The 20,321-nt window shown below is 43.3% G+C and overlaps 1 protein-coding gene and 1 long non-coding RNA gene across 8 annotated transcripts in view; one reads left to right on the forward strand and one right to left on the reverse strand.

The window, feature by feature from the left end:
- Heph (polypyrimidine tract-binding protein 1 heph) overlaps positions 1-20,321 on the reverse strand; it is a 384,945-nt gene that overhangs the window by 143,740 nt on the left and 220,884 nt on the right. For 2 of the 7 annotated variants that reach the window (XM_071698916.1, XM_071698920.1), the window contains one exon: positions 16,289-16,342. The exons of 4 other annotated variants lie outside the window; for them this stretch is intronic. In XM_071698916.1, the coding sequence (XP_071555017.1) occupies positions 16,289-16,342 (54 nt within the window). Of the gene's footprint in view, positions 1-13,424; positions 13,664-16,288; positions 16,343-20,321 lie in introns of those variants that run through there. One more of the 7 variants, XM_071698924.1, reaches the window with a different exon arrangement.
- On the forward strand, positions 14,157-15,918 carry LOC139768594 (uncharacterized). The gene is made up of 2 exons (XR_011717401.1): positions 14,157-14,595; positions 15,707-15,918. It is a non-coding gene; the product is annotated as an uncharacterized lncRNA (long non-coding RNA).

Here is a 20,321-nt window from a genome sequence, read left to right on the forward strand (position 1 = left end):
TGTACCGAAGCTATCGAAAGAAAATTCTCGGAATCGCACGACCACGAGCCGCGTGTAACGCGTAAATGTTACAGGAATAATCTATCGCGTTCCTACGCGATCTTTCCAAGTTCCTGCGATATTACATAGCACATATAAAATCGTTTTCTCTTTCCAACCTTCTTCCCGTTATACATATACGACTGACTGAATAAATGTTATCTTTCGTTATCATCTTTGCTACATAAATGGATATGTCATGCAGCGAGAATTTAAAATATCAGCTTGGACATCCTCTCCGTAAATCGGGACACGAAAACGATGCTAAAGATGCTAAATTTTGCCGCGACCGCGTATTACGAGAAAAAAAAAGAGAAGACGGGAAAACGCGCCCGCGAGATGGAAAGAAAGAAAAGCAAGGTACCCACCTCCTCCTCCGCCGGTAATTTAACTCGACCTTATCGAAGTTTATCGCGGCGGTTCTGATAGGTTTGCCCCCATAATCCACTGCTTCGTTTCAAGCTGGGGAAACCCATTAAGGTAGCAGTTGCAACACAGCGTGCGCGAGAACAAAACGAGAAAGCGAGAGCGAGAGAGGAGGACCGCCCTCGCATTCTCTCTTCCTCGCCGGAGTGATTAATGTGAATGGATGAAGAACGAAAAAAAAACGCAAGACCGGTAGGCGAGGTGGGGAAAGCGGGGGATGATGGAGAAAAGAAACAACAAATCTGGCGCGAAGTGTAGCCTCGACCGTTGTTTTCTCTTTTTTTTCTCCCCCCCCCTCCCCCCCCTCTCTCTCTTTCTCTAGACAGGGCATCACCGCGCCCGATGAAAATCCGCGTTTCGTTAAAATCGTTGGGACCGCCAGGCGCTCGCTTAATTGCGAGTCGGATTAAATACGACGGTTCTTTTCACGAGTCGCGAAGGAGGTACGGAAGATTTTACGCATTTCACTGAGATAATTATGGAATTTCGAGAGATGACTTATATCGCGGGTTTCTGAAACATTCTCCAGCTCAGCGCGACGAGAGAAGACTAAGGAAAATTCAAGTTATCTCCCAATTGTTAGAATAATTAACGTTGCGTAATGAGGAAATTGTCCTATACATTAACTCGATCCTATTGATGCGTTGTAACGAAAATGGTTTATTACGCTTGTTAACAGGTAATCCCTTTTCGATAAAAATAGCGGAATTCCTGATATATCCGATTCATCCTGCGGCCGGATATAGCCGATTACCGTTTATGATAATCGGCTGGTCGACTGTTTTGTCCGATTTCGCGAACGAGCGGTCTGTTACATAATTAACGACGAATTTTCATGCCATGAATATGAAACACGGCTAATGAGGAACATTAATATTGTCCGTTCACCGTATCTCTCGTCGTCCTACCCCCTTCGCCCTATTGCGGTCTACTACGTCAGAATCGAGCGAATCCCGTTTTCGCGTATGCACGTTCCTGAAGGAGATAACCGCCGCGCGGCGAAGATGGAAAAAAAGATCCTGATAGATTATTCGCGCGTGTCTGTCTCGCGAAACGATCGCTATTCCGGCCGAGTTTCCTTAATGCGATAAATTCCAACGGCGGCGATTTCGACGAAACTTTATTCCGCGATAGGAGCAAACGTGCAATTACGCGAACAACAGCGGCAAGATTTATCGCGCCGGTAAATTTTATTATACGCATCCGAATGTATGGATGAACACCAATTAATCGTGGGGATTTAATTAATCTAACGTAATGCGGTGCGGAAATAACCGGATGCGGGATTATTGTGCGGGAGACGCGTACCCATTTTGCGCGTTGTTCCCTCGATGGTAATCTCCCCTGATTATCTTCTATTCCTCAATAATAATATATCCCCTATTTTCCCCGCAATATTTCCCTCCCAAAGAAACGCCAAGTTTCTCCGGTGTGTATTATCCGCGTTAATTCCGTTCTCGGACGTATAATCGCGCGTATTCTTTAGGCGGCGTATTACCATAGCAATTCAGACGCCTACGTGAATCATTGGTATATTACACGTCACGGTACTTTATCGTAACATCTCGTTTTCCTGTCACAACAAAATTAAACCTACGTTTAAAGATTTACATCGTTTAAAAGGTCAAAGGCCGCCAACAATCCGGTATAAACGTAGATTGCATGCATACACGCGCATTAGAGATTATAACGTGGCAAATAAATTGTTTATTTGAGTGACAATCGGAGATTTTCAAATATCATCGTAAAAGATCAAAGATCACCCCAATGCGATTTTATGCATTTTCTTCTCGCCTTTATACAAAAGTTTAAATTGCGGCATATGGTGCCCCAACAAGTCGTGAGACATTCAAATGCGAGGGTAAATTTTTTTTTTTAATTAATGATGGAGATAAATAACATACTTATGTATATATATTCTTATCAAAACCTAAATAAAGTTACTGGCTACGAAAAGTTATTTCTCACGAATCCGTCATGAATTTTGTTTCAAGAACAATATTCTAAATCTCGTGGCAAAATTCGCAGATGATATCGCAAATCATATACAAAAGTTACATATATTTTACATTTACATATATACATTTAATATTATTGTTATCAGAAAAAAGCACAATAAATCTAGAACGATATTTGCTATGCGTAGGGCAACAAGTGTGTTGTGTTGCGTAAAGGATCGGGACATCCACTGAAGTAGAGATTTACGAGCGATTTGCAGAATGCTGTAGAAACGCAGAACTTTTATGCGCGCCGCGGAGATTGAAAAGAAACTAGAATGACTAACTGGCAACTGTAATGGGATCTGGAAGACGAATGAACCCGCGAACTGAAGTATCCTTCAAATCAGATTGGATAAACAGAAGTGACAATTCGTTGGAAAAATCGATCGCTATACTATTCCGCACATACAAAATACAAATCGGCTAAAGCTAGCAATAATGCAATGTTAATGGAACAGAAACAATATAAAAAGCTAAAGATAAAAATACGATTAAAATTCTCGGAACAATTGAAATTGAAAATTAGCGAGTTACAATAAATGAGAAAAAAATGCAACTTTATCAAAAAATCTGTGGCTGAATGTTGCATAATATGTCTTTGATATTAGATAACAGCAATCACAAATGTGAATATGCATCTAATCCGGAAGTTCGTCTAAATCAATAATGCTCTCTTCATGGTTTAAATACCACACGTCTTATTAAAATCCGGACTAACGTGCGAAGTCATAAATTGCGTTTATTCTTCGATAAAAGATCGCGTAGAATATTTGAGTTTAAGTCGCGATCGGATCTCTCAATGCGGTGAGAACATTCGTTGAAACATCTAACGTCGCAACAATTGTTGCGACGTTAGAAACTGTTAGAAATGCTTCGCTCACATTTTACACACCTAACGCAATTAACAGATGGTCCGGTGTCCGTTTTCATTGCCCTTTAAAAACGCGTTGCAAATGACCAATGCTGCGGTCCACTTGACGCTACAAATGCTTCGAAACATTCCTCTTCTCCTTTCTTTCAATGAAGAAAAAAAGGAAAAGCAGAACGCTTTAAAGCATTTGTAGCGTCAAGTGGACCGCAGCCCAAAGTTAAAGGCGACCTTTTTCAAAGCACGTGACAATTTCGAATAATGATGATTGCGACAGCTTTTCTTCCGCGCGTCTCCGCGTTTTTCTAACACTATTGTCATTTTTGCTTCTCGAGCTTTGTCTTAACGGTGAAAGTGTTGTATTAAGACTCGTAACACAATTTACGGCTCGTAAATATTGTAATAAAATTGATATATTGGTAAAACATCTCCTTGGCTTATATCTCTTATCAGTCTGGTTCTAATACACAATATTCTAATACGGTTCTATTCAACTCTATATTCATTACATGCACATTTTTAAGCACTTACACGCACTTCTGCTTTCTCTTTCTGTATCATTGTCTCCTTATCTGGCGGAGTTATAATACCGCGCTAGCTCTCCATTTGCATGGCGTCTATAGTTAACCAGAAACTGAGCATGCACGGTTATCTTTTTGGGGCACACTTCACGCTTGGCGAGAGTGAATACCAGAGGCATCGAGACAGAACGAGAGGAAACCAGATTGGGATGCTCGTCTGCGCCCAAGTATCCGTCATGACGGCCGACGACTGAATTGAAATTTTGAAACACGTCGATAACAAAGAATATGACTGTTCGATTCGTTTCTCACAATATATATCTCATAATATATATCTATCGAGTGAATTTTCTAAATCAATAAAGTGCCACTTTCGACTTATTTAATATTGAAAACCAAAAACGGCAAACAGCAGCCTTGGGCTACATTTTTACTAGAAAAGAATCGCGAAACTCTTCCAAGAATAACAATTTTGCTATAAGTTTACTACTTTTTCGGAACAATCCCTAAACATGAATGTTTCATACGATTCCTCGTCTCACATCCTTGTTTGCCAAGAAGGAGCTATTTCACAGAGGAAGAGAGAAAGAGAAAGAAAGAAAGAGAGAGAGAGAGTGAGTGAGTGAGTTCCAGCTTGAAAGGGTCGAAGGTTTATTTTAAAGAGGTAAAGATCGTTGCGCTCGCGCGCCGATCGCTTTCGAAGTTGGAGTTAAAGTGCTCGGAGGCGGACAATGGCGACGGGCGCGGAGGAAGGAGCGTGCTCGATGCAAAATAACTTTTATCTTCCTCGGATGATAAATACCTTCCGTACGACGAGGGGGTTGCAACGTTATAGTGAAGTACGTGTCTTAAGGGTCGTCCGGTGACCCTTTTGTCGGTTCGAACCTAACCCCTCTCTAAATAGAGAACTCGATCCCTCGAATCTGATCTCCATGATCCCTCTCCAATCTGCCGCGCGGAAAATCGTGGGTGTGACGATACCTTATAAATATAGAACACTCAGTAATTGGAGAGATAATCGAAAAATAAACGATTCCCTTCTCGCCGGAAAGTGTAATTCTGGCAAGAATAACTTTTTCTCAGAAGTTAATTAACTTTCTCGTAATAATATAACATACCATAATTATATCACTTCTATGTTTATTTCATTAATTCCTGTTTCTTCCTACATATTTACTTCTTTCATGTGTTCTGTATAATATTTTACCGGCACTAAGCTCGAACTTCAATAACTGATGTTGTTCGTCCTCCTAATATGTGTATATAATAAGTAAGCATTCGAAATATACAACGCACGATAAAAGATGTATCGCCATAAACGAAGTGCACAACGGAGTAAGTACGAATTAAGCTGTACGAAAGCTGCTTTACCAATTGGCCGCAAAAATTAATTTTGCACGAGACGCTTAGAAATTTCTATCAACTACGGCCGCGAGGATGCGGGACTGCACAGGAAATGTACTTTAAGCAGCCTTCCGCATTTAATAATTGGGTAACCCTCGATCGCGAGAAAACAATGACCGACACTTCAGAGTATTTATACGTTACACACATCTTTCGTTAATTAAATATCTCCATTCCCCGACATATGCACGCTCCACGCTCGACCGTGACATTTCTCGATTAATGTCGCAAACACGTTACTTGCTAAATGTATCAAGACGAGATCAAGAGCGACTTACTTAAGAAGACGGTAATATCGGCGAGTTCTGAGATGAGCGACAGACGGCACGACCCACTCCGGGTAATATTGGAAAATTACGAAGGACCTACGGGACACGAACACCGCGAGCTACCCCTAGGGTTGTTAACAAATCTCGACACCCTCTCTCTCTCTCTCTACCTCTCCGCGTTTCTAGCCCTCTCATTTCTCTCTTCCGCCCGCTCTCGTTGACGGGACAGCGATATGCGGGGACCGAGGTATCCTCGGGGACGAGCTCCAAGTCCTATTTCATTGGACTTTGCCGGGAGTTCGGGGTCTCTGAGTTTCTGATGACTCGCGAAACTCCTCCAGACGCCTATAAACGGATATATTTATTGCCCGACTCCTCAGGAACTCGTTCCTTTGGCTGGCCAGTCGATTTACTAAATGAGACCGGAAGTGGATTGCCCGTCACCGACATACTCCTGTGATCTTCTTTGAAGCAAAAACTCGAAGAGTCATCCTCTATCGTTTTTTCTTTCTTTCTCCGCGGGCAACGATTCACTCGCAATTTTTCTACGATAACGGATATTGTACATGCAAAAACGAAAGAACAAATTCGTCTTATGTTCATCAAAATTATACCCTGTATAACAAACGCATTGTAATTTATGCATCTTGATACAAATCTTAGCTTATATTCTCGAAAAATTAAGTACGAGTATTCCGAATTATGCACTGCAATCGTTTCTGCACCGAGTGTAATGCATGAAAATAATCATGTTCGTCGATTAATATAAAATAATATTTTTTTATATCACATCTGCAAGAAGCACAGACACGTGCATAAAAATGTACGTGTATTACGTGCTTCTACTTCGTACGGATAAACTTTGGAGAAAAAGAGAAAGAGAACCACACGTACACGCATACGCCGCTGGTGAGATTCGGTGCAGCGAGAGGCTCGGGAAAAAAGTACGGCGTTTAAAAAAGCAGATCGGGAAATCGACGGAGCGGGGTCAGAGCGAGGGTATACCGGGCGCGCTCCATGTGCGGGGCTTATCCTTTTCCAGGCGATTTACGTGCGAAGTTCGCGTGGAAGGAAGCGAATCGTTTATCACGCGGAGAGCTAATAGATAACACGGCGGTTACGTGTTCGAGCCTCGATCGGCGCCCTTCCCTTATTTCTCCTCTCTCTCTCTCTTCCTCTCTCTCCTCCTCTCTCCCCTTCTACCCTCTCCTCCGCCATGCCCTCTAACCCCGAGAAATTCACTTTATCTGTCTCGATCGGCGCGCAATACCGCGCAGTTCGATCCTACAATACCGGATTTACCCCGAACTTCGAGATACGATGTACCGGATGTGCGTAACTCTTTCCATGGTGTGATCCTTGTTTCGCGAAGCGCACGTGCGCTGCGTGTTAAGCGCAGTCCTGAAAACGAGGAGCTGAATCCCGCCGACCGCAACGTTTCGCGAAGAACATAATTTAAGCGGTATCGTCATGTAATTATATAAAAACAGCGAGCGAATATATACAGATCGATTAGGGTTAAAATAAGAAATTTGCGACCCTGAGAAAACATAACGATGGGATTAAAAAGCAATCGTGATGTATACGTGTTGGTATACGTTAAGCGAACGAAAATTAATATAATAATATTTATATAGTTTTTTATTCGGTTCTCATCTTAAGAGGAAGAGAAATGCAAACTTGTGAAATAAGTATGTGATTAAAATATGTGCGTGTTAGCTGAAAAGAATGAAAGAGTTAAATTAAAATATGATTAGCATTACAACTGGAAACGCACACTTGTAACAGTATAGAGGGCTAACGGCTAACTTTCATCAGGAATCTCATTTTATCGGCATCGTCAACAACGCCCGGAAGAACAGCAGACTGCCAAATGGTTTATGCATGCGCGGACACAAGGGGTATCATCGGGATTTTATGTCACGGAAGTGCGGCGCGCCGCGAAGAGTGGACTTTACGCAGCGACCGTTTTATGATGTCCTTTTCGCGACAATATCCCATTTATAGTGCGCATCTGAAGAAGCACAGTCGTTGTCTCGGCGGGGGAAAAAACGACGACCTTTCCTAGCAGACAGTCGTAACTACTGTTTTTCCCGGCGTCTCACAATTAATCTAACGTACCCTGCCCTCGTTTTTCTTTCTTTCTTGAAATGAAATTAATGAGGCTTTACTCTGAGTGATGCAAAAAAGGATAAAAAACCATATTTTTTTGTAGAGCAAACTTAATTTTGCCAAAATATATACGTATAAAAATAACGTAGAGCTTCTGACAGTTTATTGTTGGTCGCAATAATTGCAAAAGATCGAGCTACATATTGGTAATATCATTTGTGCGTAATAATTAATAACGTTAATTTACATTACAAAAGGAGAAATCGAAAAGCTGTACTGCGCAAATAATTTACATTGTTGTGAAATTATCTATAAAAGCATTGAACAGTAATAATAAATCAAATGTTGTTGCTTTACGTTATACAAAGAAGAAAACGTTAATTTGATCGATATTACGCGCGTGTCTGATAAAAGTATTAAACAGTAATCGTAAATCACAATTAATTCGCGTTAAAGAAAACAATTAGCCATTGAGCGCGAGAAGTGATGGGCTTTGATTCCTGCTTGATAGTGAAAAATGCGAATCGAGAAGCACTTCGAGCGAGCGCAACGGGTGTGTAATAGAGCGTGCTCATGGTTTTACGTGGAAAAGCGAGCTGGAGTAGAAGGATGAGAAAAGAAACGGGGCGAGCTATTTTCATGCGTCACAGAGATGGTAATTGAGTCGTGTGCCGCTCGAAAGATCGAGTCACCCTCCACTCACTGAGACACGATGGAGATTTAAAGGTGTCACGCGTGCACACATGCGAAGCGCCGCCGCGCCGGTGGAAATGCCAATGCGAGAATCAGCTTTAAAGTTAAATCTTTCGTTAAATTTGGAGACGACTTCTCTTCGACAAAAATGCAATCGCAAAACTTCGGCGGCATCTTCGAAGTTTTATATCGTAGACGTGATACAATCTTAGAGCTCTATATAATTATATTATCCGAATCATGGTGAAATTGACTTTTAATCTCATTCTGTTTATATACAAAGCTTTTTTTTTTTAAACTGCGTCCTTTCTTAGACTGCGTCCTTTATACTTTATTTGTCGATGACTACGCCTTATACTCGACTTTCTGTAAATCTTCGTTTTTGACTATGTAACTTTTAACGCTGAAGAGGACACGAAAAATGTGTCGAAACGTTCGTTAATATATCTATTTATTACTTTTAAATTGTTTTGCGCTTTGACTACCGCGCTTGGCTCTAATTGCCTCACCTATTCACATTGTATTAATCTAGAGAGCCTATATGCTTTATTGTTTTTTTTTTAACTTGTATCATACATTTTAAAAGGATACAAGGACGTCAAAATCTTTCCAAGTAATTTGAAGAACAGATGTATTATTACATTCAGTAGGTATCCTCTACGTCCGCGTATGTATGATTCTTGTACGATGATATTTCCCACTTTTCGTAACGTTTCGCCGTTCGCGGTGCTCCCGTTTCCGACACTTCCAATGCGCTTCCGATGCCGACGAACGAATGGTATTTCCGTGCGGTGAATCGCGCGGAATCTATTTTCGCAATGGAGTGACGTATTCGCGGCTGAGCCGCTCAATGACGGCAGAAGCCGGCGCGCGAGTAAAAGTAATCTATCATAGCGACATTCCGCCTCCAAGATATTCCGACAAGGGTGACAAACTTAGGTGCGTGATCACTGCGTGATTTGGAACACGAATAAACGCAAAAATAATAACAAAAACTAAAACAAGAAAAGAATATAATAATCGCTGATAAATTTTACTTTTTGAATATGTTCGTTTTGAAGCACCGTTTTGAATGATACGTTTTGAAGCACCGAAAAAGAAAAGATTATTCTAAAATTATTCAAAGATGCAAATAAGTAAATGCATCAATATTTCAAAAAGTCTTTCTTACACATCCCAGAGTTCTAAAAAGAATTTAATGTGCTTTATTCTTGATCATTGTCGCAAACAAAACCGAAATAAACGTAGTAAGTGGATCAGTAAGATAAGATGGTAAAAATACTTTTGGTCAGGCGCGTCGCCGAAACAAAATTAACACGTATTGTCCATGCATGATATCTGATTTGGGATTTCTACAAATTCTCTCATTTTAATGCAAAATTATTTATAATAAAGATACGATAAAGCTATAAGTAAGAAAAACACAATTTTGGTCCAAGACGAAACTGATGTAGCCGAAAGCGTAGTGGGATAATAAAGACACCTCGGGGGGCTGATTTCGTAACTCTTAACGACAGTTTCGTTATCGTTATATTTGCGTTGCGCAGATATTATATATGGTGTGAAAAAGCTGCGCAACGGCAATATAACGATAACGAAACTGTCGTCAAAAGTTACAGAATAGGACAACTGGTCAGTGGTCAGACGCACCGTCGAAACAGACCTACTGCGTGACGCATAATATTTGATTTGTTTTAGGATTTGCTCTTTTAATAGGGAATTATTTATAGCAAAGATATAAGATAAAGTTATAATTGAGAAAACCAGATGAGCAAACCTGTGGTCAAAATAAGCGCAGTGAATAAAGGGCGCTTGTGGTCGAACAAATCTATTCTGCTTTTTAATGCATAATGCTTGATATTTGCTTCGAGTTTATGTAAATTCTCTTATTCTAATAATAAATTGTTTATAATAAAGTTAAACTAAAGCTACAAACAAGGCAAGAGTAATTTATAAAATAATAAAGCAATTTCACATGAAGGTTAGTTATAATCTATATGCAAAACACCCGACAACATTATGGTATTTTCGCAGCCCTTTAAAGTCGCTCACATGCTGCTAGTAGCGAGACGAGTTAAAGGGCCATGGGCTGGAAGTGTCAAGCCAAGGATTCGCCCGGAGAAATGGTTTTCCACGTACGTCACGTCCTCGGAAATTCGCCGTCCAGGAAATCGCGAGGGCGAGAAACCGCCATGCTCCGCGTACGCGCTTTGATCTCCTGGTGAACAACGTAAGCTCGCGGCACAAAGGCGAAAGCCCACGGAGAGAGAAGAAGGTTCTCGGCTTCACAGAGAGGGAACACTTCGCGAAGAGGCGTTCTCACGCAGGAAATCGCCCAAAGATGAGAGGAGAAACAGTCATTCCGCGGCATGTGAAACTAGATATGAATTTCAGGGCGTCGCGCACGGGGGTTATCGCGTAAATATTTCATCGGGATATTGTGCGAGAATATCGCTGTCAACTGGAAACATTAATTCAGATTACTTCGATCGAGTCCCGATTTCAACCTGCCAGCAATATTAATGATTCATATTAGCAAATAATTACTATTAGTACGCTGAATTTGAGGTGTTAATCCTTCCATTCGTAATATGCACGAAAATATGTAATATTACTATCGCTACGATCAATTTCGCAGATTGCATGTTTACACGGGCCCCGTGAAAGACGTAAGACTCTCTTAACAAGCGAATATTCAGCGTGCGGAGGATTAACGACGCAAAATATAAACACGGAAGGAAGTTCCAATAATGAGATGGGAAAGAACGCCGGGGGGGTAACGAGGAAATAAATGCTAATGGTCAACTTGTTCGTCGGCATGCCGGGAGCGTGTCGCGCTCTAACGATACCTGGAAGGCTTGCACGGCTTGATAAGACCCGTTGCCCCCGCAGGTTTTACGCGCGGAATAAAGATAAGCCCCGATGCGTCATGACGTCGCGCGTCGTCGCGCGCGCGTTGCGTCGTCGCATTTGCCGATGCGGGTCGTAAGTCGGGGAGCGCTTGCATTTTGAAACAATTGCGATCGTTAAGTCCATTGCGCAATGTACCGTGTACCCAATGATACGGTGAAGACATGAAAAACATGAAACCGTCTGGAAACGAGACGGATCTCGGAGAGGCATTATTAGGAGCTTTGTATTATACGGATGCTAAAACGCAGCGCAGCCGCTCTGATCCGACGGCGCGGTTCGGTTTACCGTCACTTTTCTACCTCCGCTACATTCTCTCTCGGATCACGCTTTTTAAATCAGCGTCCGTGACGCGTGAGAGAGGTTGATTCGCCTCGAATAAAACGCGGCGTAAAGAACCGAGCGATCAAAACCCTTTTACGATCGGGCGCACGATTGAAAACGACGGCAATCGATACATGGTTAATAACGAATTCTGTCGTAACACCCGACGGAATAAAAGCGGTCTATTCTATTTTCCCATTCAATTTGTTGTCGTTCAAACATGCATAAACATTACACCGGAATGGACGAAGGATCATGGCAATATTTACACGCGCTAGCAAAGTATTCCATTGCAACAAATATGGAGAATGCTATCGGAAGAAAAAAGGAAAGAGAGAGAAAGCAAGAGAAAAAAAATTAGCATCAGCGGTCCGCTTTAAAATATCGGGGTAAAAAAAAAAGAGATAAATCCACGCACCGTGGAAAAACCTATCCTATTTTCCTTCCGATATTAACGCGGATTTCCCTACACTTTGTTTGACGTGTACGTCATACCCGCCGTTTCCAAGCACCGTTTCAACCCCCCTCGCGACGCCCTTTCGTGCGTTACGTGTTCTCGTGTGACATCTCTGACGATCAGCCTGACAATATACAAACACATTCGTCACTGTCGCCCATGGGACGTCTCTTATTTCACGCCGGTAAGGACGGCCGAAACGACGGTAAAGAGGTAGACAGGCGATCGAATAGGCGGATCTCGATTTTTCTTCCGGAAACAGCCAGTGGTTATATAGTCGTATTACAGTGCATCATTATCGCGTCACGAATTTTTTATACCCTTGGGACTAGTTTAATACAGCCGCGAGACGTTCTCGCGCGACGTCTCACAACCAGCCGATTTTCCGCGAGACCAACCTTTACTTTCTCATCGCGGGATATTTTGCGAAATATTAAAAAATTTTGAGAGAAGAAATTTTGTAGCTGAACTTTAAAACGTTCTTGGAGCCAAAATGAAAAATTTGTCCCAATTAAAAAAACGATTGTGCAAAAATATATTTACATGTATAAAGACAATAAAATTATAACAAAAACAGATATCTCAAATTAAATGGAAGCACTTCCGGCCTCGCCTGTTAACAAACTATTTTAATTCTTATAGTCGGAAATTTTAGAAATTATCTGTGTGTGTGTGTGTGTGTGTGTGTGGGCGCGCGCGCGCGAATAAACGTTGTCTCACATAGCCGTGGCCCGTCGCTCCCGACACCATCCCAACTTGGTCGATTATACACCTGGTGTGCGATTTCGCGCTAGCACGTTACAGCAGCGATGCGGAGCATCGTCGGCGAAATGGAGCCGCGGCTTCCCGTGATTCGGTGTACCTCATAGTCGGCCTACCGCCACTCGACGCGAACCGACCCATCGTTATAATGCCGTGTGACGTCACGCCAGGGTGCCTAATTTCACGCTGATACGCGGTGAAGGACGTTCCCCCGCGAAATCGAAACTTTCGCAATCCGCTCAGTGGCGCGATATTTTGCCGCCATTTTCTAACTGATACGCGTCGCCATGAGCGTTAATCACGGACAGATTTACGCGCAACGGGACGACGATCACCCATCGATTCCGACACTCCGGACACTCGTCCACGCGCAAAACTTCGTCTCGACAGGCGAAAAGACGTGAGAGACACGACGGAGCAGGCGCGACGCGATCTCGCGCCGTTATAACGCGACTATACGGTATACATGAAAAATTTGGGAAAAGCGCGCGGGAAGCGGGGCGAGAACGTCCCTTTCAGGAAAGCCGGGCGAAATAATCAAAAGTAATAACCGACCGTCTGTCAAAAAGTACGCTCCGAACCGTTTATCTATACGCGAAGCTCACTTTCGACAAATAAAAAGTAACGATCGCGACTCACCTGTATATCGCCGAACTAGAAGTTCACCTGCCGTCCGCCATTTTCAATGACCGAAGAGGTAGGATTCTGTTGCCGTCGCCTCCGAAAGTCACAAGACGCGTTAATCACGATCGCACGGACCATCGGTGCACTCGAGACGATCGCCCGTCGCTCGATTCGACACTCCCGACGCTCGTTCGCACGCGAGATTCACATCCGACGGATAAAAAGACGCGAGAACTACGAGAAGTGCGTAGCGGCCGCCGTCGCCGCCGTCCGGCCGCGCGCTACGCACTACGCGGAAGAAGAGGGGAGGGGCGAGGGGGCGATGCGTTCGTTAAGCGTTCACGCCGCGACCGGCGGCCAGCTTCACTGAATACAAGCGGTATTACGCGGAAACGGAGTAAACTCGCAAAATTTCTCGAAAAATGAGTTACGTATGCAGCTAAGTCGAAATAACGCTTTAACGTATTCAAAAGGGATTTTAACTCACTTTTGTATAATATTTTAAGACGCTCCGCGTATGAATTTCGCGTTGCAATCGCGCGCGAGAGAGAGAGAGACATGGCGGCGCGCTGAAATTAGCCACGGAATCACTCGACGTTTCGCACTCGTCGCCGCGCGCCGAAAAACAGTTTCCATTTATCTTATTACTTCGTAGGGAGATAGGGAGAGATTGAACGCGGAGTTTAAGAAGCGTCGCTCGCGAGCCGTCGCTCTCAACTGTCGTTCAGGAATGCCAAAACGCACAAAACGGTGTCGCGGCCGCACGGCCCCTCGGCCCCTCGTCTAATCAGCCTACCCCTTACTGGCCTTACTCCATCTCCGCCAATCGTGTCGCCGAGGAGCCTCGGACGATCGCAGCTGCCCGTTTACGTTTTTTTGGCTCGCCGAGGTTGTTTACGTTTTTTGGGATTTCTTGGAAGACGCTCGACGCGGCGTACGCACCCCCACTCCCCCACTCATTCCAAATTTTTCCTACACTACCACAGTCGCGCCAGTCGCGGTTCGCCGCGGTCGCGGGATAGTATTATTAATGCGCGGTCGAGGCCCGCTCCGCGTTTCTCGCGTTCTTCAACGTTCTTTAAACCCTCAATTATGAATCTTTCACGCGAACGAGGGTCGGAATTGAGCGACGAGCGATCGTCTTGTTGCGTATATAAATCCACACGATATATAAATCGCGTTTCTCGTAAGTGTCGTCGAATTAATTTATTTATCGCAAATCTAACAAGGTTTAATCTTATTTAACGCGAGTGAATCGGCGAATCCACGTCTCCTTATTCGTCGAGAATGAATCTCCCGTCGGAGATGAACGTTTGACGAACGCACCGCTCCTCCCCTCTTCCTCCGATTTTTAAACTAAACGGCTGTATTCAGTCTGGTACTCCGATCGCGTAGTGCGCGGCTCCGACGGCGAATCGCGGCCGCCACACCGCACACACGCATTTCTCGCGCTTGTATATTTTATCGCAAAACACAACGTTTGTGAAATTTTATTCTGTGCTCTCTTTTATCTTTTGTTATTTGTTTAATTTTATTATTCTTCATATAAATATATTTCTTTTTAAAATCCTTTTTAATTAGAGCAAATTTTTATATTTTCTCCATAAACGCTCGAAACTTCAACTACATGAGAGAAGATTATCCAGAATCGTGGACAGATATAAAAGCTAACGTTGAATCCATTCGCGGTATAACCGAAGTTGCACCCGTGCACCGTGTGCACTCGCGTGTTTGAAAATGCATAAGAGGCCTTAAACGCGACGCACCGCTGTCGTTTTATTTTCATTCAACCACCTTCGGATCTCCATTCCCAGGCCGAAACGGGAGGCGAAACGGGAGAAGATCTCTGCTGCTAGTTGTTTGCACACGGCTGTTTCCATAAAAGTTTAATTAATTAAGCCGTCGTATATTTGATTAACGCCGCAGGATCTTCCGCGTTTCACGAAAATTGCACGAGTACACGAGTGACGACTCATCGCGTTAGCGTTGGAAGCATGCTTAATAAAAGCATCATGACATCAATGGATTAATGCAGTGAGCTGCAGTTACGTTACATTGACGCATTAGATCAGCTTAATATACCGGCGGGCTATATGAGCGATGGAAAATATCGGCATTGACTAACTGTTGTTTTCAATACGTAAAACATCGACGCCAATATTTATTATCTACGCTAAAATGATTGATTCACGTGCGATTATATGTCCCAGGAGAATTGCTATTTATATTTAATGTGGTAAAGAGCTGCACGATCGAATCCACGTCAAATTTATTAAATTACGAAATTTATGTTGCAGCACACAACACACGAGTCAGATTTTATAAAGTGATGCACATATTTAACAATATTTCGCTATAATTAATGTCGTAAATTACAAGATAATTGCAAACTTCAAATTACAAGGATAATAGAAGAGGATATGCATGACATAAGATAGAAACACGACATCTAATTAGCGTTCGTCTATGTATTATTTTGAAATAAAATATAACAAAACGCTACACCTTTTATCCGTCCATATTTCGTCCGTATAAATTTGCGACAGTTTAACGAAAGACATTTCTCCAACGCGAAACAATAACGGAATTAATGCGGGGGAGGAAACGAGCTAAATTTCTGCGGTAATTTTTGTCATGCAGCGAGATTATTAGGAGTAAGCTGGCGCATATTAAACCGAATACCTCAGCCCGGGCTGCTCAGCTCGGGCGGAAGTCGAGATGTATCGCGACGTTAATTAAGACGGATGTGTGCCTGCGAGATATTAGGACCTCTTCCCATATCCTTCACGAACCACATCGTCCCGGTGAGGAGAGAGTCTTTCGGCGGGAGGGCGGCAATACGCGGTTAAAGCGACGGTGTACATTGCTTTGTGGCTTACCATCGTCAGGGACGCGCCCGTCCCGCGCGCGTACTGGAATTCCTGGACACTCACCTGGAAACAAAAGAAAAGAACAGAGGGTTAAATACCGTTGCGAGGATCATCAGATCGATGTTTCGAGCAGTTTATCTAGGATACCGATCGCGAGTAAGAGTATCAAATGTGTTGAATTGTTATGTCGGGTATTTAGAAATTTAAAAACTCGTTATTCAAACGTTGGAATGTGCAGAAATAAAAAAAAGTAGTAATAAATATAATTTAGATAGACAAGATCTGATTGATCACTTGATCGAGATATTGTGCAAAAACTACCGGAGAATTTTTTTATTTTTTTTCAAGTTAACGCCTTCGTTCTTAAGGCGTCGAGTATATCGCAGGTCCATTAAAATCTTTAATGGTCGCGCGCGAGTTAAAGGCTTCCCTTTTCCGCGAGTTAATTCGCGCGGGTTAAAAGCGCGAGCTCGCAGCCCAGATATCGATGATGCACTTGGCGAGATGCACGGGCGCGAGCTATCTCGATCGTGCCATCTGGCACATACGGAGTTCGCGAGATATCTCGGCTGTGTGCCACCTAATAGCCAGATTAACACGTCGACAAGCGAGCCTATCGACCAAATCACACATATGGCGTACAGTTTGCTCGGATCGCATCCTGGCGGACAACCTAATTTCCCACCGCCGCGCCGCCGTGTGGAAAATTTGCCTTACATTACATCATGTGTCATTTACATATGCACAAGTGGAGTTATGAGACATGTATAGAATTATGTAACATAATATTGTATACGGAAATAATAATAAACGAGGAAAAAAAATACGAGTTTATACCTTTTTAAAGATTAATTTTACGTCAATGCGTCAATCGATCCCTGTCATTAAAATCTCGCGCGTCGTGCAAGAATGCCGTGGCACAGAAAGTGCATCTTATTTCTACGGGGTGATAAAAAAAACCATCGTAAAATTCTTACAACATCCGCACGATTAAAAAAATAGTTTGCAGGTATTGCGTGATATACAACGACGTAAAATAAATATTAAACAAATTTCTCAAGCTTATTTACACGCGCGTGCGAGTTATAATGCTAAAAATCGCATAAAAACGCACGAAACTTTCTGATAGAAACTAATAAAAGAGCGAGATCTCGCGGATATCGTAAAGATCCACGTGCGCGAACGATAGAACGCGATAACGAAGAAAAACCGTCCGTGAAAACGTGTTGATGAAGAAAGGCAACCGGAGAACGAACGGAAAGAAATCCCTCCTGGATGTGATTCAGGCACGTGTTTACGTAAATACCGTAAGGACGGATCGATATAGCGTTTTACCACGCTCTTGGCACGCAACTTTGACGACCGGCTGCCTTTTTTCTCCACGCGAGCCTTTATGCATGCTCTTTGACACGGAATTGACAAGGCGGAACCGTGTGCTCCGTTATCGGCCGTTCGGAACACGCTCTCGCGCAGTGTGCCACACGCAGTGCACACGTGCGATAATATACGAAGCAGGTCTCGCAGAAATTTTTAATGATACGCGTCGACAGAAAGATATTGATCGGTATCGTTGATCGAGACCGTGTGCACCGACGCTCATTAGCGCTAATCTCGATCAATTCGATTTCTTTCCTTGCGAACCCTGAATACGCGCGATGTCGCAAGAATTCCATTCTGCTGTACGTTAAGAAGTAAATCCAATGTCCTATCGAATTCCTATATCGAACATTTTATCCGAGCAGTCTGTTGCTTTTATCCTTAACAGTCGAACGGATAGAACGGGTTTAGGAAGAAAATTTATCAGGTGATGTTGGGAAAGGGAAAGGACCATTCATCTTGTTATATTAGCAAATGGATGATAATGACATCCCAATGAGGTAACACGCCGATATAATCAACGGAAGCAACGGTCGGTGTTTACGGGCAACCAAATGCATACACGAATGTGTGCGCGTGCGTGTGTATGCGTGAACACCTTTGTAAGATTAAGCCCGTTTGCCTGTCCGACGTGTAAGTATACGCATAGAGCTGACGTCGGTACACATTGCGTGACGTGTGTGAGCGCGTGCACCGAAGGCTGCATCCATACAAGTTGCATGTAGGAATGTTCCCCGCTGTCAGCATCCTTCCAATAATAAAGGTCGATTCTCACTATCGGTCAAGTCACGATCCGGTCACGATTCGGTCAAAAATTATTATCCAAAATTAATATGCAATTTTAATACGCAAACACTTCGGGAGCATTTTTATACAAGGTATTGATACGGATAGCACTGCAAAACTGACCGATAGAAGATCGATATGACCAAATAGTGGAAATGCACTGAAAAATCCATAACCGCAACTTGACCTAGTCTAGTGAGAATCGGCCTTGTTGTACGAGTAATCGCACTGATAGCAGTAACTCAAAATACGTCGAAGGTACCATTACGTAAGTTGGACAGGTGAAAACGTTTCGATTAATTGAGCCTCGGCAACGCGAACGGATAACGGAATCTTATTTTTCTGTCAATTGCAAGCGGACTATCTTCCATCGGAACTTTTAATTCGTTCAATCTCGAGCGGGCTTCAATTTAACAGAGAATCTTAACTTCCGATTTACTCGACTAGCTATTTAATAAAATTTGAGAAATACTAAACAAACGAGTCTCTCCCTCTCTCCTTCTTTCCTCGCTCCCCTTTCTTTTGACTCTTTCTCGCAAAGAAATTTCAAGGAACACATGCCAACCGGGGCATGCGTGCGGAAGGAGTTAACGTGTGTTTCCGTCAAGGGTGCCCGGTTCGCAGGAGTGTGTACATAGTTACGGACGCTTTATGATACTAATTGATGTCGGCTGACGGACAGACCAGACGAGACGGCCGGATCAGCCGTAGAAGCGCACTGGCGCCTTCACAGGGTACACCCTTCCGCCTCACGATAGTCTTCGACTTCTCCTCGCTTCCGCCTACGAGCCCGGACGAGCGAGTCGACAATGGACACGCCACTAGGAAGAATGTCGGCGCATGCCTCGGCAACAATGCGCGAACAATGCCGCGTAACGAGTAACGACTTTGGCTCTCTCTCTCTCTCTCTCTCTCTCGCTCGCTCGCTCGCGAAAGCGCAAATTGGCGTCGCGAATCACGAAGAAAGATGTCAACTCGACGCAGACTTGTTTCAAGAAGGAACGACTACTCCCGACCAGCATGTCGGTTTGATAAGTGATTCACGTCACTCATTGCGTTTTCTCCGGAAACGCGAAAATGTTCACCGGCGCTCGAAGCGATGCCCCAGTTTTTCAACGGGGCATTTTATGAACGAATAATCGAATGTACAGACTTTTTTATCTCTTTAAAGGTTTTGAAATTGACGCTAATTTAGGGGAAACGTTAAAAAATATGACTGATTAATTTTCCGATGTTTCAAGTATCGACGAACCATCAAATTCCACGAGTACGAATCAATAAGTTATTATGTGGTCGCTTATTTCTGATTACTATTTATACATAATGTATTTCTCGTTATTCAATCATTAACCGGTTCTTATTTCGCGACAAAGTCAACTGACGAAATCAGCGGAGAACAAGAATAATTAGTATCGATCTTAACTTAAACCTTTATGGTCTCGAATTTCCTCATCGAGGCGCGGGTCTTATCGAATTTCTTATTTCCGACTAGTCTCCTCACGCGAAACCAACATAGCGAGCAGAAGAAAAAAAAGACGATAACCATTCAGGACCACGTGGAGAGTGTGGAGACAGGTGGTAAGGAACACAATGGACAGCCGGGATTGATGGATTGATAGAAGAGAGGAGGCTCAGCTGCTGTAAGGCGATTGCGACGGCGCGAGGAAATATAATTTTCCGATCGGAAGTCAGGAGGCGGAGGGGACGCCGCGCGAGCACGACATACGTATCCTATGAAGGCAGCGAGAAAGGAGTAATTCCACAGCTACATAAGGTATCTCGGTGTGAGGCATTAAGATACGCGCGAAGGATGCGATGGCGGAGGAGATGGAGAAAGAAAAGGATGAAGGATCAGAGCGAACGCGGGCGAAGCAGCGAG

Source organism: Temnothorax nylanderi, unplaced genomic scaffold (assembly GCF_030848795.1).
Source record: "Temnothorax nylanderi isolate EJ_2023f unplaced genomic scaffold, tnyl_v1.0 TNYL_tig0017_pilon, whole genome shotgun sequence".
NCBI lineage: Eukaryota > Metazoa > Arthropoda > Insecta > Hymenoptera > Formicidae > Temnothorax > Temnothorax nylanderi.